At 49.9% G+C, this 27,907-nt stretch overlaps 1 protein-coding gene across 2 annotated transcripts; it reads right to left on the bottom strand.

Moving 5' to 3' along the window:
• Positions 1-126: 126 nt before the first annotated feature.
• tecpr1b (tectonin beta-propeller repeat containing 1b) lies at positions 127-27,826 on the bottom strand. 2 transcript variants are annotated; one of them, XM_064986973.1, is made up of 26 exons: positions 27,715-27,826; positions 27,027-27,116; positions 25,969-26,201; positions 25,646-25,831; positions 25,229-25,351; positions 24,817-24,939; positions 23,852-24,026; positions 23,429-23,532; positions 23,192-23,293; positions 13,006-13,133; positions 12,214-12,686; positions 10,912-11,015; positions 10,627-10,782; positions 10,194-10,346; positions 9,616-9,773; positions 8,017-8,153; positions 7,293-7,386; positions 7,075-7,171; positions 6,862-6,941; positions 6,698-6,754; positions 6,186-6,360; positions 4,590-4,725; positions 3,792-3,884; positions 3,390-3,496; positions 3,173-3,298; positions 127-2,987 (listed from the first exon to the last, which is right to left on the bottom strand). In XM_064986973.1, exons 3-26 carry the CDS (start codon positions 26,191-26,193, stop codon positions 2,484-2,486), a joined length of 3,816 nt encoding a protein of 1,271 aa, XP_064843045.1. In that variant the 5' UTR covers positions 26,194-26,201; positions 27,027-27,116; positions 27,715-27,826; the 3' UTR covers positions 127-2,483. The 2 variants fall into 2 exon arrangements, with proteins under 2 accessions (XP_064843045.1, XP_064843047.1); XM_064986975.1 differs by lacking the exon at positions 27,027-27,116.
• Positions 27,827-27,907: the final 81 nt, after the last annotated feature.

Below are 27,907 nucleotides of genomic sequence, written 5' to 3'. Positions count from 1 at the left end.
TTTTGTCCTGACACAAGCCTAGTGACTGAGTTTGCATCAGGAGACACGAGTAAAAAGTTGGTTTGAATTGTCAATGTTTTGTGAAACAAATGTGCAATGAGTACCTTTTTGATTCATTTTGTGGGTCTGAGTTTAATAGGAGCAGCCAGTAGGGATGTGTCACTGTTCCAAACAGCACCCTAAAGGGTGCTATTTGGGATGCAGATCATTTCTCTGGTACTGTACAGGGATCTTACATTAACTCAACCAAGACAGACATGCCTGTTCTGTTTGGTTTACTATGTCAAACCAATTCTACACGGGTTATTCTCACTGACTACTGCATGTGACACAGCCAAGGTAAAGATTACCTTAAGGATTGTTGCCATAGCACCCCGGCGCCACTCAACGGACGGTCTCCGGTATGATGTATATAAACAATTATTTAGCTGGATCAGCAAGGTGAGCTTTTCATGGTCTTTCTGTTCCTGTAGGTCAAACCCTTCTTCCAGACTCAATGGGTTCTACACAGATGAAACGATGTTTAGTGACTTGTCAAGGTTTCCCCTGATTTAAGTCTTCAGATACATAAACCTTTTCTCCTCACCTCCAGTGTTCTAGACAAGGTTAACCTCTACTACCAGCAGCCTGTGTTCTTTCAGTTAAACTTGAACTGTATTTTATTTAAGGAAATCCTGTTTTATTCTACAGTATATACATTTGCTTAATCTTGCACATTTGATTAGGCTAACTTAATGTTAAACTGTACTGATGTATATAAATGTTTCATTTTGTCTGTACATGGGGAATGATGGAATCAAGTCCTAGGTATGAGGTTGTCGTTTAGAGTAACATATCACAGTAATTGACAACGGTTCAATTGAAAGGTGCTACACAAGATTGAATTGTAATTTGAGAAAATGTCCATATCTGCTGTAACAGGAGTGATATGTAACGGCCACTACCCTGCTAGCATTGTGATTGCTGTGGAGTTCCTGTCTGAATGGGAAAGCTGTTCTGACTACCATCTAGTGGAAATCACTCACTGGTTGCTCAATTTCACTTTGAAATATTTTCGTGGACCAAAAGCAAGTTTTGGTCCACCAGCTTTAAAGATATTAACATTTAGATGGTACACTTCAGTGTTTGTTTTTGAAGTGTAGAAATGTAATGCACATCTAGTCAGAACAGCTTTCCCATTTTTACAAGCTGCCACTCCGGCAGGTATGTAATACTATTAGCGCCAGACACTTCCTAAAATTACATCAACATCCTATTGTGAAGCACCTTAAGACAAACAAGAAAATCCATTCTGTCCATAACTGTAAATTTTACAAATTGTAATATTTTTACTTCATATTGATGATCATGCTTAGTGTATTTGAATGAAATGTTTAATATGGAAATAAATGCACATTTACTTCTATAGCTTGTCTGATAGGATTGATGGTTGAGTAACACTGTGCTCAACTAGCCAATCTTGGTAGAACAAAATGTTAAATAGATCTTTACATAACATCTGTTTGTACAGGTATAGTGAAACTCCAGGCCCATACAAAGAACACCCAAGGTTGCAGAGCTGTTTTGGAATTTATTTCAGTTGTCGGTCCTTGTAAGAGAATATTCACAGCTTCAACAGTCAAGGCCACAGCAAACTCAGACAGGAATTCAAACGTGCGCAGACATTACGCTGCACTTTAAAGGTAGCTGACATCACCTAACATCCAGGAAATTGTCATTAGTGTAATGCAATGTAGGCACAGTGCTGTTTGAATCCCGGCCTCAGTATCTGCATGGAATACTGAAGTAATCCACCAGGGACACGTCATAACTAGAGCCTGGAGCTTCTGCAGATCATGTGACTCAAGCAGAACTCCTGGTCCTATTCATAACATTCTGGATGTTAATACATAACACAGCAAATAGATGCTATTCAGGTCTGTATTGTTTAACCATCTGAGGAAAAAAAATCTGGTTGTAAATTGATTAAATAATCCTTGTCATGGAAGCCCAGAGCTATGACTAGAGTTGATATTTTTAGTTCTGAAGAAAAAGCTACTTCAACCACTACAACATCATGCAGCCAAACCAAGATGACAGTAAACAAATTCCAAAGCATTACATACAAGGTGTGTCAACTAGGCAAATGAGGAAGCAAAAACAAAATCATACAAAGCAAGACTACACAGAGGTCCAAGGGAGTGGCGTGTGTTGTATGGGACACAGGCTCGGTTCCATTTCTCACCCTAACCACTTCTCTTAGCACCTGCCACTAAAGTTCAGACCGTGGAATGGATAAACTGACAGAAGCACTAATACTTCCAGTGCTGGGTCAAAGGTGGCCAACATGTTTCAGCCCAGCACTAAGTGATTTAAATAACCAACCAATTCATGCTCTTTACATTTAGACCAACATTACCATGTTTGTGCTGGGTTGTATTGGAAATGGAATCAGGCACACACAGGGCTGTGGGTAGAGATGGAGGGGCGGGTTAGTAGAGACCCTACAGACCCACAGAGTTCCCGTTCTCCTTTGACAAAGGTATCCTAGCAGGAAGTGGGCTACGGGGGGTGGTGTCAGTAAGGACTGGCCTGGCAGGGAGTGGGCTACGGGGGGTGGTGTCAGTAAGGACTGGCCTGGCAGGGAGTGGGCTACGGGGGGTGGTGTCAGTAAGGACTGGCTTGGCAGGGAGTGGGCTACGGGGGGTGGTGTCAGTAAGGACTGGCCTGGCAGGGAGTGGGCTACGGGGGGTGGTGTCAGTAAGGACTGGCTTGGCAGGGAGTGGGCTACGGGGGGTGGTGTCAGTAAGGACTGGCCTGGCAGGGAGTGGGCTACGGGGGGTGGTGTCAGTAAGGACTGGCCTGGCAGGGAGTGGGCTACGGGGGGTGGTGTCAGTAAGGACTGGCTTGGCAGGGAGTGGGCTACGGGGGGTGGATCCAGTAAGGACTGGGGTGGCACGTAGAGCCTCTGTGGAGTTCCCTCTCACACTGATGTGCTGCCATCCTCCCTGAAAGACAGCGTTCCTCACATTAACTTACCATCTTAACGGAGGTATTTCAGATACTGCACAATGTCTGGCCCATAGGCCTGATAAAAAGTTATGATTTATTTAGGGAATACGGTGCCATTTGGGAAACGGCCAATGTCTTTGGAGCAGACATCAAAATCAACACCAAGTTGGTAATGACTCACCCCGATGCCGTAGTCCCAGGACTGGCCCTTGGGCTGCATAGGTCCCACCCCCAGCCTGTGACAAACAGCTCCAGGAACAGACAGCTCACTGGGGCAGCCTGGGACCAAGTCTGCTATCACCCACACCTAGACAACACCACAGGACCAGGTATTGAAGTAGAAAATAAGTTAACTTACCACTAAAATTAGCATACACACAAAAAAAAAGCATACTGACCTGATCTAGAGGTCCTACTGAGACTTTGGTCACGTTGTTGGAGAGGAGCTCCCAGGCTGAGCCCTGGGGGTAGCTGGGAGTCAGGCCCTGTCTGTACCACAGGTTACCTACACACACACACACACCAGGGGAGAACAGTGGTCAGGAGAGTTTCCTAAATATTCCATTAGTTAGGAAACATTGATCCTGGTTGTTTCATCCATCTAGGGATTACGGATGAAAATGCAGATGGAAATATACGTTTTCCTTATCCAGGCACATTTACATTGATGGACAAATGTTGATTAATGTGCACTGTCCCTGTCAATTATATAAACATTTGTCCATCATTGACTTACCAGAGAGCAGCTCTCCTGCAAAGCAAGCATTGAAAGAGCTGACCCACAGGTTGTGGCTACTCACTGTTTTCGTCCACGGCGTAGACAGAGGTTCTCCCTACAGACAGCTGTCTGAGGCTCTGTTTGGGTGGGGAAGGGATGTGGTACCAACACTCTCCTGCAGAACAATGACAAAGACCCAACTAAAACTAGTTGACTAACTACAATTAGGTTCAATACGGGCCAGGAAATGGGAAACATTAAACCTCGTCCTGGACTGAAATATACTTTCAATTGAAAATCAAATTTTATTTGTCACATGCACCAAATACAACAAGTGTAGATCTGACTTACAACCCCTTAACCAACAATGCAGCAACAAAAAAAACAAGGCTATACGGGGTTACCCATACCGAGGCAATGTGCAGGGGTACAGGTTAGTGGAGGTAATATGTACGTAGGTGTAAAGTGCCTATGCATAAATAATAAACAGCGAGTAGCAGCAGTAGGAAAAAGGGGGGCATTTGGTTAGCTGTTCAGCAGTCTTATGGCTTGGGGGTAGAAGCTGTTTAGAAGCCTTTTGGACCTAGAGCTCCAGTACCGCTTGCCATGCGGTAGCAGAAAGAACAGTTTATGACTGGGGTGGCTGGAGTCTTTGGCAATTTTTAGGGCCTTCCTCTGACACCGCCTGGAATGGAGTATAATGAGTGGTATGCTTTTAAGTCCAGTACTAGCCTTACAGTGATCTGTGTCTAAGAAACAGGCCATTATGTGCCTTCAAAAAGAAATGTATTTGTAGTTGTCTATTTTAGTCATAGAGCACTGTAAGCCATCTGTATCTATCCAGCATCTCAGAAGGACCTCCCCAGCATTTGGGTCTCACCTGCAGGGTTTCTGGCAGACACTGAGCCCCTGTAGAACACAGCTCTGTCCCTGGCAATGGCCCACACCTGGTGACCTCCCCCGATGGAGATGGACTTGAAGGGCTGGTCAGTACCCACGTGGAGCCACGAGGAACCCTGGGATGGTATGGTCAGAGATAGCAGGAACAAGCAACAGGACAGCACCACAGAATGCAATAGAACATTAAATATGTTTGTTTTTAGTATTAGCAACAAAAAGTTGTCAAAAGTACATGGACATGCATTTAAATTAGTGCGTTCAGCTATTTAAGCCACAATGGTTGCTGACCTGTGTATAAAATTGAGTACACAGCCATGCAATCTCCATAGACAGACAGTAGAATGGCCCATACTGAAGAGCTCAGTGGCTTTCAATGTGGCACTGTTATAGGATGCCACCTTTCCAACAAGTCAATTAACACCATTTCTGCCCTGCGAGAGCTGCCCCCGTCAACTTTAAGTGCTGTGTGAAGTTATTGTGAAGTGGAAAAGTCCAGGAGCAACAAACGGCTCAGCCGCGAACTGGTAGGCCACACAAGCTCACAGAACGGGACTGAGTGATAACACGTAAAAATCGTCTGTCCTCGGTTGCAACATTCCCTACCGAGATCCAAACTGCCTCTGGAAGCAACATCAGCACAAGAACTGTTGGTCTGGAGCGTCATGTAATGGGTTTCCATGGCTGAGCAGCCACACACAAGCCTAAGATCACCATGCGCAATGCCAAGCGGCAGCTGGAGCGTTGTAAAGTTCGCCACCATTAGACTCTGGAGCAGTGGAAACACGTTCTCTGGAGTGACAAATCATGCTTCACCATCTGGCAATCCGATGGACGAATCTGGGTTTGGCGGAAGCCAGGAGAACATTGCCTGCACAAAGGCATAGTCTGGGGCTGTTTTTCATGGGTCAAGCTTGGTCCCTTTGCTCCAGTGATGGGAAATTTTAATGCTACAGAATACAATTACATTCTAGACGATTCTGTGCTTCCAACTTTGTGGAAGGCCTTTTCTTGTTTCAGCATGTCAATGCCCCAGTGCACAAAGCAAGGTCCATACAGAAATGGTTTGTAAAAATTGGTGTGGAAGAACTTGAATGGCCTGTACAGAGCCCTGAGCTCAACGCCATCGAACACCTTTGGGATGAATTGAAATGCAGACTGCGAACCAGGCATACACCCAACCTCACTAATGCTCCTGTGGCTGAATGGAAGCAAGTCCCTGCAGCAATATTCCATCATCTAGTGGAAAGTCTTCCCAGAAGAGTGGAGGCTGTTATAGCAGCAAAGGGTGGGGACCAACTGCATATTAATGCACATGATTTTGGAATGAGATGTTTGACGAGCATGTAGTGTACGTCCTAGACTCGTAACGTATTCAATTGGGAACGTGAGAAAGCTGGATGCTGAGGTTTGGTCAGAATGCATTGTAAAAAAAGACTGAAGAGGGTGCTGAATTCTGTTATATAGAAGAATAACAGTGAAAAGATTTGTTCAAGCAAAGAGGATGTTATTTTGTGATGTAGTAATGAGTGTTTTTAGTTAGTAAGTCCCAGGTTGTAAGTTTGGGGGTGTTCCTCACCGCAGGGTTTTGGGGGGTGACCCCAAGGCGACACAGGACGTCCCCCTTGTCACTGAGGCCCCAGACTGAGACCTGCTCCATACTGCTCTGAGCCAGGCACGGCAACACTGTGATATCACTTAGGGGGATGGGCGGGACTTCCTGCCATGGGGCAGTCAGGGTGATTTTACACTTCCTGTGTGGAAACGAGAAACATCATCATCATCCTCTTCCAAATGAAATGTTTGAGTGAGTGAGACTACACCTGACCCAGCGCAGACTACACCTGACCCAGCGCAGACTACACCTGACCCAGCGCAGACTACACCTGACCCAGCGCAGACTACACCTGACCCAGCGCAGACTACACCTGACCCAGCGCAGACTACACCTGACCCAGCGCAGACTACACCTGACCCAGCGCAGACTACACCTGACCCAGCGCAGACTACACCTGACCCAGCGCAGACTACACCTGACCCAGCGCAGACTACACCTAGCGCAGACTACACCTGACCCAGCGCAGACTATACCTGACCCAGCGCCGACGCCTGACAAAGTCCTTCAGGCTCTTGTTGCCATGAAACGTCCTAGATGACAGAGACACAGAACAGTCAATCAACACACTACTTTTTCTAAGATAAGTGTTGGACATTATATAAGGTTGATGAAATATGAATGGCCATGTGTATCTTACACAGGGAAGTCTGCTGCATACTGCCACCCCTCTCTGTCTGTCCCTCCTGAGAAAGACAAGTCCACGGCCCACTCTGTCACCTGGCAAAGCAGAGGCATGTTTCATGTTGATGGAGCGGGAGAGTACAACATGAACAACTCAACATACAGTTACATTAAATACACCATTGGACTGTTAGCTGTAATAAGAGGTTTGAGGACCAGGACGACCTACCCAGCTCCACTGAGGCGAGGGAGGGTGGGTGGTGGACTTGGTGCACTCTGTAAAACCGGTGTCATCACTCCACGGGAACCGGTCTGTGGGGAGAAGCCTGCAAGGGTGGCAAAGTGTATATTACACACACACACACACTGACCTGTAGAGGAGCAGGCGGACGTGTCTAGGACATTATTACAACCCAGCCAACAGTCACGTGAGACAGATGGTTGTACTTGTCTGTGTATCCGGTCACAGGGTTCCATCGCTGGTTCTCATAGACGTACACAGTCCTTCCATCTGTCTGTGTGTGCAGGATACGACTGTCTCCTACAAACAGAGGAAAGGCACAACTCTGCTATAATAAGTCTGATGTTGTAAGTTATTCATCAGTAATAATTGACTATCTAGTTCTCTAATACAGTACTTTGAATTGTTACTTTATCCCTGCAGTTAGTTCTATTTTAATACACATTAGCTATAACTGTAGAAGCAGGTTAAAGATGACAAAGGTTAAAACAAGAGGACTCTAATATCCCAGAACGGTCTCTTTTCTAAAAGCTTCCACATGGAATCCAAACTTGTCGCAATCTTTGTTACCGTCAACCTACTGTAGGTCGAAGGTAAAGAAGTTTAAAGTGTGAAGATGAAAGAAGCTTACAGGGTGGACTAGCAAAGGCCCAGTCTAAGGTAGGGGTGAACAACTTGAGTCCTCAAGAACCGCACTCAGTGTTGGCTACATTTCATCTTTAATTAAGGTCAATCAATGACTTAAGTTACATGGAAGAAATGATTGAAAACCATCACAGGCATGTTCATTAAGGGAAAATGTTTTTTTTTTTCCCAAAGTAAATTGAAAATAAGTGTTTCTTATTGGACAAGTCTGGGTAGTCCGTTTGGTGCCTAATGAACACAACACAAGACTGTGGTGGCCTGGGAGACTGAGGGGTCATTTATTACCCTGAGGGGGCTCTTCCTCAGCAGCGCTGCCCGAACCAGAGTAGACCCAGGCGGTGCCGTCATACCCGATCCCCCACACCACACCCAGACTGTTAGACTCTACACAGCGCAGGTGGCCCGGGACCTGCAGCCAAAACCTGTACCAGGACCAGACAGTACAGCTAGCGGTTAGCGCCCAGACAGCGTTAGCGTCACAGGAGGCTGACGAGGGGAGGATGGTTCATAATAAGAATATTGGGAATGGGGTGGTGTCAGACACATGGAAACCATGTGCTTGATAACATTCCACTTATTACATTCCAGCCATTAGTATGAAGCCGTCATCCTTAATTACGGTGCCACCACCCACCTGTGGTTAGCATCCAGCAAAAGACAGACACTAGCACCAATTGTTAGCAATAAGACAGAAGTTAGTGCTAAGTTCTATGCTTAAGATTACCAGAGATAAGATAATTGTTTTAGCAGGTTAGTAATAGCTAATAAATCTACGTCAGGTGAGTTATGTTAGCCAAACAGGGGACATCCCAAGTGTTAGCTATATGAGTGCAAGAACAGAGAAAAGAACAGAGGTACGTGGTTGGTTGGCTTCAAAGCAGTGAAGGAACATGCTACAGTGTGTAAGTGGCTGTCATTGTTGAAAAGAGCAAGGATGAAAAAAGGAGAGAGAACTGAGTGAGGAGGAGACACAGAAACATAACAGTGCGTGGCATGTCGGTAGAGGTAAAGCTCAGTGCGTGGCATGTCGGTAGAGGTAAAGCTCAGTGCGTGGCATGTCGGTAGAGGTAAAGCTCAGTGCGTGGCATGTCGATAGAGGTAAAGCTCAGTGCGTGGCATGTCGGTAGAGGTAAAGCTCAGTGCGTGGCATGTCGGTAGAGGTAAAGCTCAGTGCGTGGCATGTCGGTAGAGGTAAAGCTCAGTGCGTGGCATGTCGATAGAGGTAAAGCTCAGTGCGTGGCATGTCGATAGAGGTAAAGCTCAGTGCGTGGCATGTCGGTAGAGGTAAAGCTCAGTGCGTGGCATGTCGGTAGAGGTAAAGCTCAGTGCGTGGCATGTCGGTAGAGGTAAAGCTCAGTGCGTGGCATGTCGGTAGAGGTAAAGCTCAGTGCGTGGCATGTCGGTAGAGGTAAAGCTCAGTGCGTGGCATGTCGGTAGAGGTAAAGCTCAGTGCGTGGCATGTCGGTAGAGGTAAAGCTCAGTGCGTGGCATGTCGGTAGAGGTAAAGCTCAGTGCGTGGCATGTCGGTAGAGGTAAAGCTCAGTGCGTGGCATGTCGGTAGAGGTAAAGCTCAGTGCGTGGCATGTCGGTAGAGGTAAAGCTCAGTGCGTGGCATGTCGGTAGAGGTAAAGCTCAGTGCGTGGCATGTCGGTAGAGGTAAAGCTCAGTGCGTGGCATGTCGATAGAGGTAAAGCTCAGTGCGTGGCATGTCGATAGAGGTAAAGCTCAGTGCGTGGCATGTCGATAGAGGTAAAGCTCAGTGCGTGGCATGTCGATAGAGGTAAAGCTCAGTGCGTGGCATGTCGGTAGAGGTAAAGCTCAGTGCGTGGCATGTCGGTAGAGGTAAAGCTCAGTGTGTGGCATGTCGGTAGAGGTAAAGCTCACATCATGTCACAGGGCAAGGTGTGTGCCGGGGCCTCCAGACAGGGAGAGGGCTCGTGGACCATCACGTCCCCCTTGGAGGTGACTGACCACAGGGCCTGTCGGGAGGGGGTTCCCCAGATCCCTCTGGCCTCACAGCAGCACCCAGCCAACAGGGACAGCTGCACAGGAAAGACAAAGACACCCCTTCAGAGATATGGCCAATGGTACAGTCCAGATGGATAAAAGTAATATTACTGGACTACATTTATAAAGTGGTTTTAGGTAAAGGCTTTACATTACATGTGGACAACAGTGACACTTTCTAGAGTATCTGGTATCCTCTCGTACTGTGGCTGTGCCCCACATGGCACCCTATTCCCTATGTAGTGCATTACTTCTGACCAGGGCCCATAGTGCCATTTGGGACGCAACCCTGATTTCTTATCTCTGGCAAGGCTACTTCAACTGGGAAGTTAACTTGAAGGCTGTTGTAAAAAAATCCAAATTCATGTAAAAAATAAATAAAATGGCATTAGAATATCTATCCATTCAAAACATATGTGCTGTTTATATCTGAATGGAAGCCTTTCCAGACCTACCCAGTCAGCCATGTCCTTCTCAGTCTGTGCAGCCAGGATCAGCGGCCATCTTTGTTTTGTGCTATCTGACGTGTACACCGCAAAGGCATGATGGGAGTTTTCCTTCAGCACAGGAACCAGCACCGTCACATCACTTATAAACACATGGAGGTACTGAGAAAGATAGCGAAACGGAGGGAGAGAGAAGATTATTCTGACCACTGACATCCAATCCAGAAATGAAAATGATTGAACAATTCAAAGCAGTACAGTAGCATAGCGGTATATTCTGAGTAGTAGGCATCTACTCTTTAGATACTGTAGGTGAGAAAGGCCTTGGCTCCACAACATGGCTTTCACCTCTCCAGTCATTTCTATTCAGTGATTACTTCAATGAAGAGAGGAAGGATGGATGGACGTTTAAGGAATTTGAGTGTCATTGAGTCTCCCTCACCTTCTTCTCGTCATACTGGGTGAAGTAGATGAAGAAGATGGCATCCCTCTTGCCATTGACGTTGGTGGACTGCTCCAGGGCCACGCACACATCCACCCAGCGATAGGGCTTCCAGTCCCTCCACCAGCGCATGCTGCCCTTCCTCACCCACACAGACTGACCCGTACACAGTGTTCATTAGACAACTCCATTTAAAAAGTCACTGTCCCTACTTCTAGCACCACCTCAGCAAAATCATGACTCCTAAAAAAATGAGCAGTAACGTTAATAGTTTAACAGTCTTACCGCGCTTCTCTCCACTGGCTCCTTACTGGTGGTGGTCTCGGCCTTCCTAGCTGTCGAGGCTTCTGGTTCAACAGGGGCAATGGACAGGGCAGTGGAGCATGGGTCTGGTGCACACAGATAACAGACAGGATAGAATAACACAGTGGAGCATGGGTCTGGTGCACTCAGATAACAGACAGGATAGAATAACAGTGGAGCATGGGTCTGGTGCACACAGATAACAGACAGGATAGAATAACACAGTGGAGCATGGGTCTGGTGCACACAGATAAGACAGGATAGAATAACAGTGGAGCATGGGTCTGGTGCACGCAGATAACAGACAGGATAGAATAACACAATGGAGCATGGGTCTGGTGCACGCAGATAACAGACAGGATAGAATAACACAGTGGAGCATGGGTCTGGTGCACTCAGATAACAGACAGGATAGAATAACACAGTGGAGCATGGGTCTGGTGCACACAGATAACAGACAGGATAGAATAACACAATGGAGCATGGGTCTGGTGCACGCAGATAACAGACAGGATAGAATAACACAGTGGAGCATGGGTCTGGTGCACGCAGATAACAGACAGGATAAACAAGTGATTTAAGAGTTCGATAGAGATATCAGGACAAGGATTTTTCCTTAACCATGTGACTTCACCAGGAAAGAGTCATAGAATTAGCCTATTTAATAAGTTAGGCAGAGCGCAGACACACCGGTATCATTGTCAAACGTTTACCTGCCTGAACAGTGTCGGCAGTCAATCTCTTTAAGTGTTCACACAGACACTACCTAGCAAGATGACGAAGAAACAATTTAATTCACTCTCCATAATCCCATACTGCCAGTGCCAGCCCATAGCCAAATGTTTAGCTAGCTAGTGTTAGAATATTCGCTAGCTAGCACAACATAGGCTAAGATTGCACCGACGGACGACGTCTCACCTCGAGCTCCTACAAAACATTGCAGGTTGTACTTTTTTGGGACATTTATCCTGCTGAATAGCCTCCACTAGTCAACTCGCGGCTCATCCGTGGACGTTTTTTTGATGGCTCCCCCTCATGAGGGTTCGTGCTCTCTGATTGGCTCAAAGTCAAGTTGTTGACCACTGACGATCATTGTGATTCTACAAGTAGTATTGGTAGGTTCGTCGGTACCGGGTCAGCACACAGCAGGTACCGCGTTTGTTCTAGCAAGAGAAGGACTGGCCTCCCACTGTAATAAGTACCTATCAGCAGTGAGATGATCGGTGCGTTTCATACTAGGTAGTGGTCTAAAATTCTGATTGGCTGGTGAGTGTTCCTCCGTACCTGCAGGCCTGAGCCAGGTCATCTGAGCTGTATGGTCCACATCACAGCCTCCACCAGAGATCCAGGCCCATACAGGCCCATCCTCCTCCCCCAAACCCAGAGGGGGCTCCAGACCCAGGGGGTAGGTGGCCACTGAGGGGGGTCCCACGTCCCCTGCTCTGCCAAGAGAAGATGCCTCTCCCTGGGGGCTCTGAGCTGCGTCCAGGTCCACATTGCACATCGGGGCTGGGGTGGCCTCGCTGTCCTTCCCCTGGGGTGGCTTTTTGGGGGAGGGTGTGGGGGTCCTCAGGGGCTCACGGTCAGCCACCAGGCTGGAGATGAAGCTGTCACTGGTGGGGATGAAGGCTTTGGGGGTGTCCTGTGGCCTCGGGGGGATGGTGGTGAGGAGGAGCTCTGTGTCCCCTGAGTCCTCGCAGGTCAGAACAGAGCCATGGGAAGCATTGGTCACCTGTCCCCCGAACTCACAGCCAGCACTGGACAACAGAGACGGAAGGGGGGTACCACTCATATGAGTATAAATGCACCACTCATAAAGACACACATACAGTATGTTTGTGACAGCCAAAGAGCTCAGTAAATCATTTGGTAACATGAGACAACTATCAAAATAAAACTGCATCTCCGTGTACAGTAATTGTTAAGCCTAAATGTAGTCTTAAGAACATATACACCAGCGTTCCCCAACTGGCGACCTGCGGGTGGTTTTATTCCCCCCAAAATATATGAAATCTAATACAATGCAAAAACACTGGAAAGTGAGCATTCTCTGTGTGTACTCCGTATGCAACTGACCTGGGTTGGACCATCTCTTTGCTGTGACCCCATTGGGCAGAAACAGGTATCCAGCCCCTACCACTGGGCTCCGATGCGGTGACACCCTTCCTGAAATACAGACCACGGTCCTCTCCAACTCCCCACACCTTTAAATTATAAAACATTTATAGTGGCTTATTCATAAGCAAAGTGTTATCCTCAACATCACACCCCCCACTGTGGCTGGACTACTTATTCATTCCTATAAGTCTATTTTTGTTGGCACAAAACTACCTCCATCCTTACATTAATTTGTATGGGTTACCTTTAGATGAGTCCCCTGACACCATGTTCATGAGTCTCCCCTTTCTACAGTGGGATCATAGTAGTTTGTAGCCCAAATGGTTTGGCCACTACAGACAAACGTTGTCACATCAGCGTTGAGTCCCGTGACACTTGTAAGAACCCCATCGTGTTCGTGAGAGTCTCATCTTTCTATAGAGTGGTCATAATCGTTTATAGGCCAAACCGTTTGGATGCTACAGAGGTTTTAGCGAAAGGACAGATTTTCAGGATGTCTCCTGGTCTGACAGAGCTTTGGCTCTACCACTTTCCACCGCAAATGCAGAAGGACGACAGCAGGAATGAGACGCAGCCCATGCAGATATTTCTTGCATAAACTGACAGATTTTGATGAGGATTTTATTGTGTTCGATTGATGCACCAACACATCAATAGTCTCTAGGGGGTTGAGCGTCAAGTTGGTTATATGCCAGAGAACAGTTGAACACAATACAGTAAAAATACATTATGATGTAGTAAAAATACATTATGATATAGTAAAAATACAATATAGATACAGTAAAAATACAATATAGATACAGTAAAAACCAATATAGATTGACCCAAAGGCCTGCTGTCAGGTGCTACTTTAAAAGGCCATTTAACCCTAGTGCCATCTAATACAAGTGGCATCCATAACTCTGGGACAGGACTGAAATATGATGTATTGCCCTACTCAAATTAGCTGGTGTCCAATATGGCACAGAATATAGGCCAAGGATATATAAGGCTGGGCTGGGAACGCTGGTTAGAGTAGCGGAGAGAGACTCCTGTTTCAGAGAGGAGGGGGAAGTGAGAGACAGGAGAGGGGGGTAGGAGAGGGGAGACAGGTGAGTCGTTGGGGGAGGGGGGGGGACAAACGAGAGACAGGAGAGGGGGTAGGAGAGGGGAGACAGGTGAGTCATTGGGGGAGGGGGGGGGGACAGACGAGAGACAGGAGAGTGGGGTAGAGGAGGGGAGACAGGTGAGTCGTTGGGGGAGGGGGGACAAACGAGAGACAGGAGAGGGGGTAGGAGAGGGGAGACAGGTGAGTCATTGGGGGGGGGGGACAAACGAGAGACAGGAGAGTGGGGTAGGAGAGGGGAGACAGGTGAGTCATTGGGGGAGGGGGGGGGACAAACGAGAGACAGGAGAGTGGGGTAGGAGAGGGGAGACAGGTGAGTCATTTGGGGGAGGGGGGGACAAACGAGAGACAGGAGAGTGGGGTAGGAGAGGGGAGACAGGTGAGTCATTGGGGGGGGGACAAACGAGAGACAGGAGAGTGGGGTAGGAGAGGGGAGACAGGTGAGTCATTGGGGGGGGACAAACGAGAGACAGGAGAGTGGGGTAGAGAGGGGAGACAGGTGAGTCATTGGGGGGGACAAACGAGAGACAGGAGAGTGGGGTAGGAGAGGGGAGACAGGTGAGTCATTGGGGGGGGGACAAACGAGAGACAGGAGAGTGGGGTAGGAGAGGGGAGACAGGTGAGTCATTGGGGGGGGGACAAACGAGAGACAGGAGAGTGGGAGGAGATATTAGGCTTTGGCAGTATACCGTGTATATACTCCGGGATGGTTTTTCAATACAGTTATTATTCAATAACTATTTACATTTTTTCTCAATACATTTGAATATTTGTAGCCATTAAGTAAATACCTGAGTTATTCAGTACTGTGTAGCACAAACCAGGTGATCTAGTTACAGTATGTCTGAAATTCCCAACTAACAGTTTGTCAGCAAGATATCTTAAGTGAACCATCTAAATTGTGCTAAATCAGTGGTCACCAACCTTTGAGTCAAGACCACCTTATTTTTTAAAAACATGACTTAACGTAAGCCGTTGCAACATTAACCAATTATAAACAGTTCTGTAGCAAAGAGGTTTGTTCAGTAAGCTATAGGCCCAATGCATTATCACTGCTTATTGGCTATGCTTGAATTGTCCTGACAATGTTGTTATTGGGCAGGTAGCCTAGTGGTTAGAGTGTTGGACTAATAAGCGAAACGTTGCTAGATCGAATCCCTGAGCTGACAAGGTAGAAATCTGTTCCAATGTTCCTAGGCCGTCATTGTAAATAAGAATTTGTTCTTAACTGACTTGCCTAGTTAAATATAAATCATTTCAAAATGTTAGGTACTGTATATGATCACACTGGTAATAGATCACATTTGTTGTATTACTTGACTATTTTACTAGACTGATGGCCTGAATTTGATGGTCAGTCAAGTGAGGCTGCCTCTCACCTGACTCACTGTCCCTCTACTCTCGACAAGCCGCTAACAACAAGGCAAGCTTATAAAAACACTTTGCTGTACTCCTTCATTAAGGCTGCAGTGCTGGTTGTAGTGTGAGTGGAAGTAGGGAGAAAGCACATTTTATGGCTTATAGAAAAGTGTTGAACTTAAACTTACTCATAAATACAGCAGTTCTTTGCTGTAATTCTTTGACTCTCGCTAGTCATGGTTTTAAAATCTCACAATAGCAACTTTGCTGTGTGTTTCAAGGCTTCTTTTACACCGTCTATGGCGAAAGGAAACTGTGCAGACACGGTCATCTGTGCTATCTAATTGGCTAGAGGTGGGTCAACAGGTGCACTTTATCGGCCCTCTGGGCCTGCTGGATAGACAGAGTTCTACCTTCAGACACATGAAACGGTTCAAAATGGGAACACTGCCTTCCTGGCACTAGGGCTGCTGAATCAGGCGCACCTACCGCCCGCCAACAGCATGAAAAATAATAGGAAAGCAAGGCTTTATCGTTGGCTTTTTTACAGAGAAGTTTGGTGATTGACTAGGAACGCTTTGGAGGTCGACCAGTCCAATGTTATCAACCGGTTGGTGACCACTGTGCTAAATGCTCTGCAGTTGTGCATTTGGTTCTCTAATTTAGTAGTAAGTTAGCTTCTTTCAAAATCAAGCGTTGCTTGGTAACAGGAGAGAATCTCCTCCTGGATCAAGAGCCTTGGTGTCTAATCTGTTTTGAGTGTACAGCAAACTGTGAGTAGCATTTTTTTGTTACTTGTATAACTTTGAGCTGGGAGATCTGTCCTGCAAATTCTTTAGGTCAGAGACTATAAAAACGCTCGTTAGCATTCTCTATGGGATTTTACATTTACTTAATAGCATTGCTAACCTTTGGATTACAAAGGTATGACATGGTCAGTATGAAGGTATGACAAGCTGGATACCACCCAAGCCTAGGAGGGGTGTGGAGACGGGAGAGAGAGAGAGGAGGGGTGTGGAGACGGGAGAGAGAGAGAGGAGGGGTGTGGAGACGGAGAGAGAGAGAGGAGGGGTGTGGAGACGGAGAGAGAGAGAGGAGGGGTGTGGAGACGGAGAGAGAGAGAGGAGGGGTGTGGAGACGGAGAGAGAGAGAGAGGGTGTGGAGACGGAGAGAGAGAGAGGAGGGGTGTGGAGAGGGGTGTGGAGAGAGAGAGGGGAGGGTGTGAGAGAGAGAGAGGAGGGGGTGGGAGAGAGAGAGAGGAGGGGTGTGGAGAGAGAGAGGGAGGGGGTGTGGAGAGAGAGAGGAGGGGTGTGGAGAGGAGAGAGGAGGGGTGTGGAGAGAGGAGGGGGTGGAGAGAGGGGGGTGTGGAGAGAGGGAGGGGTGTGGAGAGAGGAGGGGTGTGGAGGGGTGTGGAGAGAGAGAGAGGGGTGTGGGAGAGAGGGGAGGGGGTGTGGAGAGAGAGAGGAGGAGGGGGTGTGGAGAGAGAAGGGGTGGTGAGAGGAGGGAGGGGGTGGGAGAGAGAGAGGAGGGGGTGTGGAGAGAGAGAGAGAGGAGGGGGGTGAGAGAGAGAGAGAGGAGGGGTGTGGAGAGAGAGAGGAGGGTGTGGAGAGAGAGAGAGGGAGGGGGTGTGGAGAGAGAGAGAGAGGAGGGGGTGTGGAGAGAGAGAGAGAGGGGGTGTGGAGAGAGAGAGAGGGAGGGGTGTGTGAGAGAGAGAGAGGAGGTGTGGAGAGAGAGAGAGGAGGGGGTGTGGAGAGAGAGAGAGAGGGAGGGGTGTGGGAGAGAGAGAGAGGAGGGGGGTGTGGAGAGAGAGGGAGGGGGTGTGGAGAGAGAGAGGAGGGGTGTGGAGAGAGAGAGGAGGGTGTGAGAGAGAGAGAGGAGGGGTGTGGAGAGGAGAGAGGAGGGGTGTGGAGAGAGAGGAGGGGTGTGGAGAGAGAGAGAGAGGGGTGTGGAGAGAGAGAGGGAGGGGTGTGGGAGAGAGAGAGGGAGGGGGTGTGGGAGAGAGAGAGAGGAGGGGGTGTGGAGAGAGAGGAGGGGTGTGGAGAGAGAGAGAGAGGAGGGGGTGTGGAGAGAGAGGAGGGAGGGGTGTGGAGAGAGAGAGGAGGGGGTGTGAGAGAGAGAGGAGGGGTGTGGAGAGAGAGAGTGTGGGAGGGGGTGTGTGGAGAGAGAGGAGGGGTGTGGGAGAGAGAGAGAGGAGGGGTGGAGAGAGAGAGAGGGAGGGGTGTGGAGAGAGAGAGGAGGGTGTGGAGAGAGAGAGGAGGGTGTGGAGAGAGAGAGAGAGGAGGGGGTGTGGAGAGAGAGAGGAGGGGTGTGGAGAGAGAGAGGGGGTGTGGAGAGAGAGAGAGGAGGGGTGTGGAGAGAGAGAGGGAGGGGTGTGGAGAGAGAGGAGGAGGGGTGTGGAGAGAGAGAGGAGGGGGTGTGGAGAGAGAGGGAGGGGTGTGGAGAGAGAGAGAGGGAGGGGTGTGGAGAGAGAGAGAGGGAGGGGTGTGGAGAGAGAGAGAGGGAGGGGTGTGGGAGAGAGAGAGGAGGGGTGTGGAGAGAGAGAGGGGAGAGGGGTGGGGGTGAGAGAGAGGGAGGGGGGGTGTGGAGAGAGAGAGAGGAGGGGTGTGGAGAGAGAGAGAGGGAGGGGGTGTGGAGAGAGAGAGGGAGGGGGTGTGGAGAGAGAGAGGAGGGTGTGAGAGAGAGAGAGGAGGGGTGTGGAGAGAGAGAGAGGGAGGGGTGTGGAGAGAGAGAGAGGGAGGGGTGTGGAGAGAGAGAGAGGAGGGGTGGAGAGAGAGAGGGGGGTGTGGAGAGAGAGGAGGGTGTGGAGAGAGAGAGGGAGGGGTGTGGAGAGAGAGAGAGAGGAGGGGTGTGGAGAGAGAGGAGGGGTGTGGAGAGAGAGGGGAGGGGGTGTGAGAGAGAGAGAGGAGGGGTGTGGAGAGAGAGAGAGAGGAGGGGGTGTGGGAGAGAGAGAGAGGAGGGGGTGTGGAGAGAGAGAGGAGGGGTGTGGAGAGAGAGAGGGAGGGGGTGTGGAGAGAGAGAGAGGGGAGGGGTGTGGAGAGAGAGAGGAGGGGTGTGGAGAGAGAGAGAGGAGGGGTGTGGAGAGAGAGAGGAGGGTGTGAGAGAGAGAGAGGAGGGGTGTGGAGAGAGAGAGAGGGAGGGGGTGTGAGAGAGAGAGAGGAGGGGTGTGGAGAGAGAGAGAGGAGGGGTGTGGGAGAGAGAGAGGGAGGGGGTGTGGAGAGAGAGAGAGGAGGGTGTGGAGAGAGAGAGAGGAGGGGTGTGGAGAGAGAGAGAGGGGGTGTGGAGAGAGAGAGAGAGGGGAGGGGTGTGGAGAGAGAGAGAGGAGGGGTGTGGAGAGAGAGAGAGGAGGGGTGTGGAGAGAGAGAGAGGAGGGTGTGGAGAGAGAGAGGGGGGTGGAGAGAGAGAGGGAGGGGTGTGGAGAGAGAGAGAGGGAGGGGTGTGAGAGAGAGAGAGAGGAGGGGTGGGAGAGAGAGAGAGGAGGGGGTGTGGAGAGAGAGAGAGGGGAGGGGGTGAGAGAGGGGTGTGGAGAGAGAGGAGGGGTGTGGAGAGAGAGAGAGGAGGGGTGTGGAGAGAGAGAGGGAGGGTGTGGAGAGAGAGAGGAGGGGGTGTGGAGAGAGAGGGAGGGGTGTGGAGAGAGAGAGAGGGAGGGGTGTGGAGAGAGAGAGAGAGGGGTGTGGAGAGAGAGGGAGGGGGTGTGAGAGAGAGAGAGGGAGGGGTGTGGAGAGAGAGAGGGGGAGGGGTGTGGAGAGAGAGGAGGGGGTGGGAGAGAGAGAGAGGGAGGGGTGTGGAGAGAGAGAGAGGGGAGGGGTGTGGAGAGAGAGAGAGGAGGGTGTGTGAGAGAGAGAGAGGAGGGGTGTGAGAGAGAGAGAGGGAGGGGTGTGGAGAGAGAGAGAGGAGGGGTGTGGAGAGAGAGAGGAGGGGGTGTGGAGAGAGAGAGGGAGGGTGTGGAGAGAGAGAGAGGAGGGGGTGTGGAGAGAGAGAGAGGAGGGTGTGGAGAGAGAGAGAGGAGGGGTGTGAGAGAGAGAGAGGGGGTGTGGAGAGAGAGAGGAGGGGGTGTGGAGAGAGAGAGAGAGGAGGGGTGTGGAGAGAGAGAGAGAGGAGGGGGTGTGTGAGAGAGAGAGGAGGGGTGTGGAGAGAGAGAGGGAGGGGTGTGGAGAGAGAGAGGAGGGTGTGGAGAGAGAGAGGGAGGGGGTGTGGAGAGAGAGAGAGGGTGGAGGAGGTGTGGAGAGAGGAGGGGTGTGGAGAGAGAGAGAGAGGAGGGTGTGTGGAGAGAGAGAGGAGGGTGTGGAGAGAGAGAGGAGGGGTGTGGAGAGAGAGAGGAGGGTGTGGAGAGAGAGGAGGGTGTGGAGAGAGAGAGAGAGGAGGGGTGTGGAGAGAGAGAGAGGGAGGGGGTGGAGAGAGAGGAGGGTGGTGGAGAGAGAGAGGGAGGGTGTGAGAGAGAGAGAGGAGGGGGTGTGAGAGAGAGAGAGGAGGGTGTGGAGAGAGAGGGAGGGGGTGTGGAGAGAGAGGAGGGGTGTGGGAGAGAGAGGGAGGGGTGTGGAGAGAGGGGGAGGGGTGTGGAGAGAGAGGGAGGGTGTGGAGAGAGAGAGGGGAGGGGTGTGGAGAGAGAGGGGAGGGGTGTGGAGAGAGAGGGGAGGGGTGTGGAGAGAGAGGGAGGGTGTGGAGAGAGAGGAGGGGTGTGGAGAGAGAGGGAGGGGGTGTGGAGAGAGGGAGGGGGTGTGGAGAGAGAGAGGAGGGGTGTGGAGAGAGAGGAGGGGTGTGGAGAGAGAGGGAGGTGTGAGGAGAGAGGAGGGGTGTGGAGAGAGAGGGGAGGGTGTGGAGAGAGAGAGGAGGGGTGTGGAGAGAGAGAGGAGGGGGTGTGGAGGAGAGAGGGAGGGGTGTGGAGAGAGGGAGGAGGGGGTGTGGGGAGAGAGAGGAGGGGGTGGAGAGAGAGAGGAGGGGGGGGTGGAGAGAGAGGAGGGGTGTGGAGAGAGAGAGGGAGGGGTGTGGGAGAGAGAGAGGAGGGGTGTGGAGAGAGAGAGGAGGGGTGTGGAGAGAGAGAGGGAGGGGTGTGGAGAGAGAGAGAGGGGTGTGGAGAGAGAGGGAGGGGTGTGGAGAGAGAGAGGGGGGGGTGTGGAGAGAGAGGAGGGGGTGTGAGAGAGAGAGGGGGGGTGTGGAGAGAGAGGGGGTGTGGAGAGAGGGAGGGTGTGGAGAGGAGAGGAGGGGTGTGAGAGAGAGGGAGGGGGTGTGGAGAGAGAGGAGGGGGTGTGGAGAGAGAGAGGGGGGGGGTGTGAGAGAGAGAGGGAGGGGTGTGGAGAGAGAGGAGGGGTGTGGAGAGAGAGAGGGAGGGGTGTGGGAGAGAGGGAGGGGTGTGGAGAGAGAGGGAGGGGTGTGGAGAGAGAGGGAGGGGTGTGGAGAGAGAGGGGGAGGGGTGTGGAGAGAGAGGGGAGGGGTGTGGAGAGAGAGGGGGAGGGGTGTGGAGAGAGAGGGGAGGGGGTGTGAGAGAGAGGGGAGGGGGTGGAGAGAGAGGGGAGGGGTGTGGAGAGAGAGGGGAGGGGTGTGGAGAGAGAGAGGGAGGGGTGTGGAGAGAGAGGAGGGGTGTGGAGAGAGAGGAGGGGTGTGGAGAGAGGGAGGGGTGTGAGAGAGAGAGGAGGGGTGTGAGAGAGAGAGGGAGGGGTGTGGGAGAGAGAGGAGGGGGTGTGGAGAGAGGAGGGGTGTGGAGAGAGAGAGAGGGGGTGTGAGGAGAGAGGAGGGGTGTGGAGAGAGAGAGGAGGGGGTGTGGAGAGAGAGAGGAGGGGTGTGGAGAGAGAGAGGAGGGGTGTGGAGAGAGAGAGGGGAGGGGTGTGGAGAGAGAGAGGAGGGGGTGTGGAGAGAGGAGGGGGTGTGAGAGAGAGAGGAGGGGTGTGGAGAGAGAGAGGAGGGTGTGGAGAGAGAGGAGAGGGGTGTGGAGAGAGGAGGGGTGTGGGAGAGAGAGAGGAGGGGTGTGGAGACGGAGAGAGAGAGGAGGGGTGTGGAGACGGAGGGGTGTGGAGACGGAGAGAGAGAGGAGGGGTGTGGAGACGGAGGAGAGAGAGGAGGGGGTGTGGAGACGGAGAGAGAGAGAGGGGGGGTGTGGAGACGGAGAGAGAGAGGAGGGGGTGTGGAGAGAGAGAGGAGGGGGTGTGGAGACGGAGAGAGAGAGGAGGGGTGTGGAGACGGAGAGAGAGAGGGAGGGGTGTGGAGACGGAGAGAGAGAGGAGGGGTGTGGAGACGGAGAGAGAGAGGAGGGGTGTGGAGACGGAGAGAGAGAGGAGGGGTGTGGTGACGGAGAGAGAGAGGAGGGGTGTGGAGACGGAGAGAGAGAGGAGGGGTGTGGAGACGGAGACGGAGAGAGAGGAGGGGTGTGGAGACGGGAGAGAGAGAGGAGGTGGAGACGGAGAGAGAGAGGAGGGGTGTGGAGACGGAGAGAGAGAGGAGGGGTGTGGAGACGGAGAGAGAGAGGAGGGGTGTGGAGACGGAGAGAGAGAGGAGGGGTGTGGAGACGGAGAGAGAGAGGAGGGGTGTGGAGACGGAGAGAGAGAGGAGGGGTGTGGAGACGGAGAGAGAGAGGAGGGGTGTGGAGACGGAGAGAGAGGAGGGGGTGTGGAGACGGAGAGAGAGAGGAGGGGTGTGGAGACGGAGAGAGAGAGGAGGGGTGTGGAGACGGAGAGAGAGAGGAGGGGTGTGGAGACGGAGAGAGAGAGGAGGGGTGTGGAGACGGAGAGAGAGAGGAGGGGTGTGGAGACGGAGAGAGAGGAGGACAGAGGGGCAAGTTTGCTGTACTAGAAACTCCTCTCTTAGACTCAGAGGGATACAGAGCCAGCAGCCCCGTCAACCTCCACCCTGACATCAACTCCAGCCCTATACAGAAATATACCACCAGGGAAATGCGAATCGGTCAAGGCTGGGAACGCCAGGACCTGAGCTTGGGAAGAAGGGGGAGGAGGTGAAGGGGCAGACAAGGACTTGAATGGTATGTGAGGAGGATCTAATTATGCTTAATCAAAACAGACATGAGAGAATGGCACTTTAATCACAACTCGGTTATCACAGAGGATGAGAGCCCCACACCAAACATCTAAGGTTCTAACCAGCACTCTCCATTAAGAGAGGAGAACAAGCAAGTCTTAGAAAATAGGACAACAAGATACTGATCATTACAAATGTACCTATGTAAATATAACCATTTTTTGTTGTTGTCCTGATGTGTGTTGTGCAATGATGTATATAAACCCTGGATTGCTGATGCTATGTATTGGCTATTGAGAGACATTGAAGCCACCGGTCAGTCATATTGGTACTCCCCAGTAGGAACAGTGCCTCATGGGAATTAATGAAATTCTACAGTATTTCAATTAAAAAGGTTAAGGACAAAATTACATGCATTTAATTATTTTGTTTTAGTGGGGACGGTAACCTCAGTAACCTCAAAATAATTTACTTTAAGGGAATTTAAAAATATATATTTTTATGTTTAGCTTGCATAATTTCATTTTAAAGTATGCATTAAGGTGTCTTTAATAGAATAATGAGGCAAAAACAAATGTAAACATTAATAAATACATTTCTATACCTTCCAAAATATTTTTTACAGTGTGGGGGATTGGCAAAATGGAGGAACGGTGGCTTCAACACAGCACTCCCTATTAGTCATCTAGTGCATTTAAATCCCAAGGGTTGTCTCACCTGGTCATTGAGTCCCACATCCACCATCATCATCTCCCCACCGATGCTGATCCATCCTGAGCCACAGGGGTTATGGGAGTTCACCCCCCGCCGAAACCACACCTGGACACACACACACACACACTTTATAGATCTGCTCTGTAGGGTAGGCTACGGTACTGCTCTACAGACTACAACGAGGCCCAGAGTCCTTCCTGGTTCGGAGACAAGTTCAGGAAGGGGTGGAGGTTGTCTCACTTTGTAGTCCTTAGTGACGGCCCACACCACACTGACCCCCACAGCAACATGGATGGTTCCGCCCTCGTTTACTGGGGGAGAATCCACCACCACCCAGGAGGAACCTGATAGGGTAGTAAAGAAACTATTTCTACCATCATTGTGTAAAATCAATAAAAAGACAAAATATAAAGTTGACCGAACAGGGTTCTCTGGAACTCCGAGTCAAACGCTTGTGACGCAAAGTTTGCCAATCTCTAGTTCTACCAATGGTTTTAGAGGAAACCTGCCATATAGGACAAAAGCCTAAAACATGCCAAAAGAGCACACATTTTACCTGGCTTCACACCCAACAAGTCATTGTCTACATGATCCCTTCCACATAGCCAAATACATCATCAGTATACTATAAGATGGTTGTGTGGACCTAATATCACCCCATACCTGTAGGGCTGTCCAGGCAGATGCCTGTACGGACCAGTAGCTGTCCGTCCCAGAGTACAGCCCAGAGCAAGTCCCCTGGTCCGGCAGAGATCTGGGCCACCTCCCTGGGGGCCTCCACCTGCTCCCAGCACTGGCCCTCGGGGACCTGTGGCAGGATGCCACTCCTGAACCACACCTGAGAGAGGAAGCAGCTCCGCCATGGTTAGACTGAACTGTTCTTGACTCAGCTTTCCCTGGGCCTTAATCGTTATCACACTATCATGAGTGTGTGTCCACATCACCACTCAAGACTTGCGTTAACTCAACTCTTAAGGGTGGCAAGAGTTCAGACATTCTGGTTGAAATGCAAATTAATTCAGTTACTGTGTGCAGATTCTCACTATAATTTGATGATTAAGAGATAATGAAACAACATTTAATGAAGGTAGGAACACAAAGCATTTGCATATAGGCACCTCATATGACTAACTTAGAAAACCGCTGCTTTGAAAGTCTCACATTCACTGATATAAGTGACGTTGACCTCAGTCCATTATATTTCTAGTGGTGTAAATGGAAGATCTGTTCACATATTATCCCTATAGAGGAAAGTATGCTGAGAGATTCCTGGAATAGCAGATCAAGACTGGACGTAAAAGAGGAAGAACAGTCTAAGACCAAGTTAAGCAATGCATTGACAATGGATGGAGTAATGCTGCCCTCTAGTGGCCAAATGTTTGAACTGCACAATGGTCTTGTGTGCTTGTATTTGACACCTCACCAAGTTGCCAACACTGAGACTATGTTATGTTGTCATCATTAAGATATGCAGGCCTGAGTGTGCGAGTTCGTACAAAACATGAAGGTGAACAACATTCCATTTGAAAGGTATTGTTAATGTGTGTGAAGAATGGGTTTGTATGCAGGTGTATTAAGGCACAGGAAACATCATAGCAGAAGAACCTGTGATGATCAGCCACACTGACCTGTCCTTGTTGGGACACACCCCACAGGAAGTGATATCGCCCGGGTTGGTCGCTCATCTCCCAGCCTCCACAGCTAACGTCACTGAGGGGAAGAGGGGGCTGCTTGGGGTGGTCCAAGGGGATCTGAGGGGGTTCAGTCAGGAGAGGAACTGTTAAAACGAGAGTATATTTACAGGAGGTATTGTAATACCTACAGGAGTGCATGTAGCCTTCATTGGGGATCTCCTAGCCTGGTCCTAGAACAGTTTGTGCTGTCTTCCCAAATGCTATGGTCATTGTCACATGTGAGTTGGCAAGACAAATAGACCAGGCTCGGGAAAAGATCTCGCACAGAAACTAATGGTGGACGACATATGCTCACAATTAGGTGAAGTGGACCAATCAAGTCATGTTGTGGGCCAACATACTGTACCTTAGTCCAAGAGCCTCTGGCTTTGTATATCCTGTCTCTAATCCATCGCCTGCGACAAACACACGAGTTCCACTTCTTCTCTCTGGAGAAGTTAGCAGGAAAGTCCACTGCATACTCCCAGCCCTAAACACACAGATGTGTGCGCACACACACAAAACGCACACAATTAAGCTGTAGAGTAATAGAGTTCAGAGGTCAGCAGTTGGCCCGACTCAATCAACAGCCGTGTGTTTTAATGAATCCAAGGCTTTCGAGTGCACTACTTTTCAGTAGGACCTATAGGGCTCTGGTCAAAAGTAGTGCACTAGGGAACAGGGTACCGTTTGAGAATCACTCCATAGCTTCATTGAGCACCTCAAAGTCTGCTACCCCAGACTTGTTGTGCAATTGTTGGCATTCCAACTTCCAGTCTCTCACCCCAGTTTCAATGGGGTCTCCTCCAGCGCAGACCTGGTCAACGTACCAGTCCCCCTCCCACTCCCAGCTGTTTGAGGGCAACAGGAAGCTGTGAAGCGGCTGGGCGGTCCCCCCTGTGAGGTCACTCCAGGCCCAACGGTCAGTGGGCAGCAGCACGTCAGTGAAGCCGTCCACTGGGTTCCACCTCTGAAACCAAACAAACAGTTTTGTAAGGTAGAATTGAACATACAGACACTAAGCAAGCATGTGCATATGCAGGCACGCACACACACATGTTTAAATAAGTAAATGTTGGCAGAGGTGACATGGCATTATCACAATACCTGGTTCTCATATGTCTCCTCTCGATAGCGAATTGGCACCTCCCCAGGGTCGATATTGAGGTAAACATGGTGGTCACAGCCAATTCCCCAGCTGCACCTCTGTCCAGCGGTAACACGCTTTAGTTCCAGGAGGGTGTCCTCGTCACGCTCCCAGCGCCCTCTGGTGGTGGATAGGCTGTACACCTTCCCGTATACGTCCACTGCCCATAGGAGCGAGCTGGACATGATGAGGCCTGATGATAAACACGGGGGCAGTTTATAATCCTCTCACTCCACTGGCCCGGCCATTACCGTAACACAACATTGCTCTGTGCTGAGCGTTGTCTAGACTCTTAATGGACTGATTAGATTAGCCACAGTTAGAATAATGAGCCAGATATTTCATTGGTTGTATAAATCTGAAGCATGAGGGTAGTGTTTCCACTACACCAAAATGTGGTGATGTGAGGAAGCCAAGGCAGTAGGAGAAGATGGAGGGAGACGGATTTTTAGCCAGCATTCTGCTAACTCTCATTGATTAAACATTTGATCGGAATACAGTTCTGAACACAAAACTAAAATCTGTTAAGAACAGAGTGGACTAAGTTTTGTAGAGTTATTGCACACTTGCACTTCACATAGTAGGCGTTCCCTAACGAAAAAATGCAAATGCACGCTAGAAAACGCCAATAGGACCTCGCTAGCTGGTGCTTGGCTCTGCCCACCACCTTGTTTGTTCTGCCCACTATGATTTATTTGCTCCCATTGGAAATGACAGTCTGGTCTATCGTGGGTTAGTTATACAAATCTTTGGCTTAGCGGTCAGCAGATTTGTTTTCTACAGTCAGTGTTTTATTCCAGTAGCCTACCTACTAGCCCAAGAATGTGCTCTTAAGTGTTGTCGAGCCTAACGTTACTCCTTAAGGTCCAAGTACCTTGTCTGTTATCAGGAGGTCGACTGACTGGCAGCCGAAACAGCCATGTGAATCGATGCTCAATTGTGATACGGTTCTAGAAACATAACGCCATTTACTTTCATATCAAAAATACATTTTTAGAAATGCAAAATATACACTTACTGTACACTTGTTTTAAACGGCTTTGTCACAGTTGAAGCCTCTAGTATTTTTCAGTTGTAACACGTTTCTCGCAGCCTTCTTCCGTTGGGCCTACACACAAGTGTTTGGAGCACACTACACAGTTAATTACCACAGGTGGTCGCCTTCATCTCCGGTAAACACGTGCTGCAACGTGGAGATACGGCCGTGTGGGAACACTAAACACTATAAATACTGGGAATGGGAAAATTGGATGTGTCATCGGTGCCAATGATATGCTGTCAACGGTGTGGACCGGCTGCTTAAACATTTAGAGTAGCCTGGTTGTGTGGATTTCATAGCCTGTGGCACCGGGGAATAACAGAGTAAGGAGCAGCTTGCACCTGAATAACGAAAACCGATCAACGGTTGTCAATGGACACTGATAAGACGCGTCATGATATCAGACACCCAGGTGCGTTAAAACCGGACACCTGCCATGCATGTTGATGCACCCCAGCCTGGAATGAAATTCAATATCAATAGGAAAATTGAAATATTTCGGGCAACCGACTGTGGTTTGAGGTGATGACAAACAGCAAAACATAACTTCAATGCATCTAGTCCTGTCCTGCAAAGTGTCACTGACTTGATAGACTCCACTTTCGTCCTGTCCCCGAACACATCATCCAATATTCCGTTACAACAGCAATATAGATGCCCTACTTACTCTCTTTGCCCGTGTTTGTAGGTTTAGCTGCATTTAGTGGGCCAAATCATCCACCCGATTATTCTACTCTATGCGCTTTTTATTCCCATTCTGAAGGTATAATGTCTCGTTCCAAATCCACAACAGGAAATGGAGGAACTGTTACTCGGATTGGCTGACATTCTGCAGGTGTCCCGAATCTCGTCTTTTGATT

Source organism: Oncorhynchus masou, chromosome 14, assembly GCF_036934945.1.
Source record: "Oncorhynchus masou masou isolate Uvic2021 chromosome 14, UVic_Omas_1.1, whole genome shotgun sequence".
NCBI lineage: Eukaryota > Metazoa > Chordata > Actinopteri > Salmoniformes > Salmonidae > Oncorhynchus > Oncorhynchus masou.
The sequence above is the reverse complement of the archived record's forward strand: the minus strand, read 5'-3'. Positions and strand labels throughout refer to the sequence as shown.

Excerpts from the sequence above, each read along its gene's own strand:
- tecpr1b (XM_064986973.1), bottom strand. The coding sequence starts at position 26,193 with ATGTCCAGCTCGCTCCTATGGGCAGTGGACGTATACGGGAAGGTGTAC. Across the intron at positions 24,027-24,816 it reads GTGTGTCCCAACAAGGACAG|GTGTGGTTCAGGAGTGGCAT; the intron begins GTCAGTGTGGCT and ends TTCCTCTCTCAG. Across the intron at positions 3,497-3,791 it reads CTACGCCGTGGACGAAAACA|GTAACCTGTGGTACAGACAG; the intron begins GTGAGTAGCCAC and ends GTGTGTGTGTAG.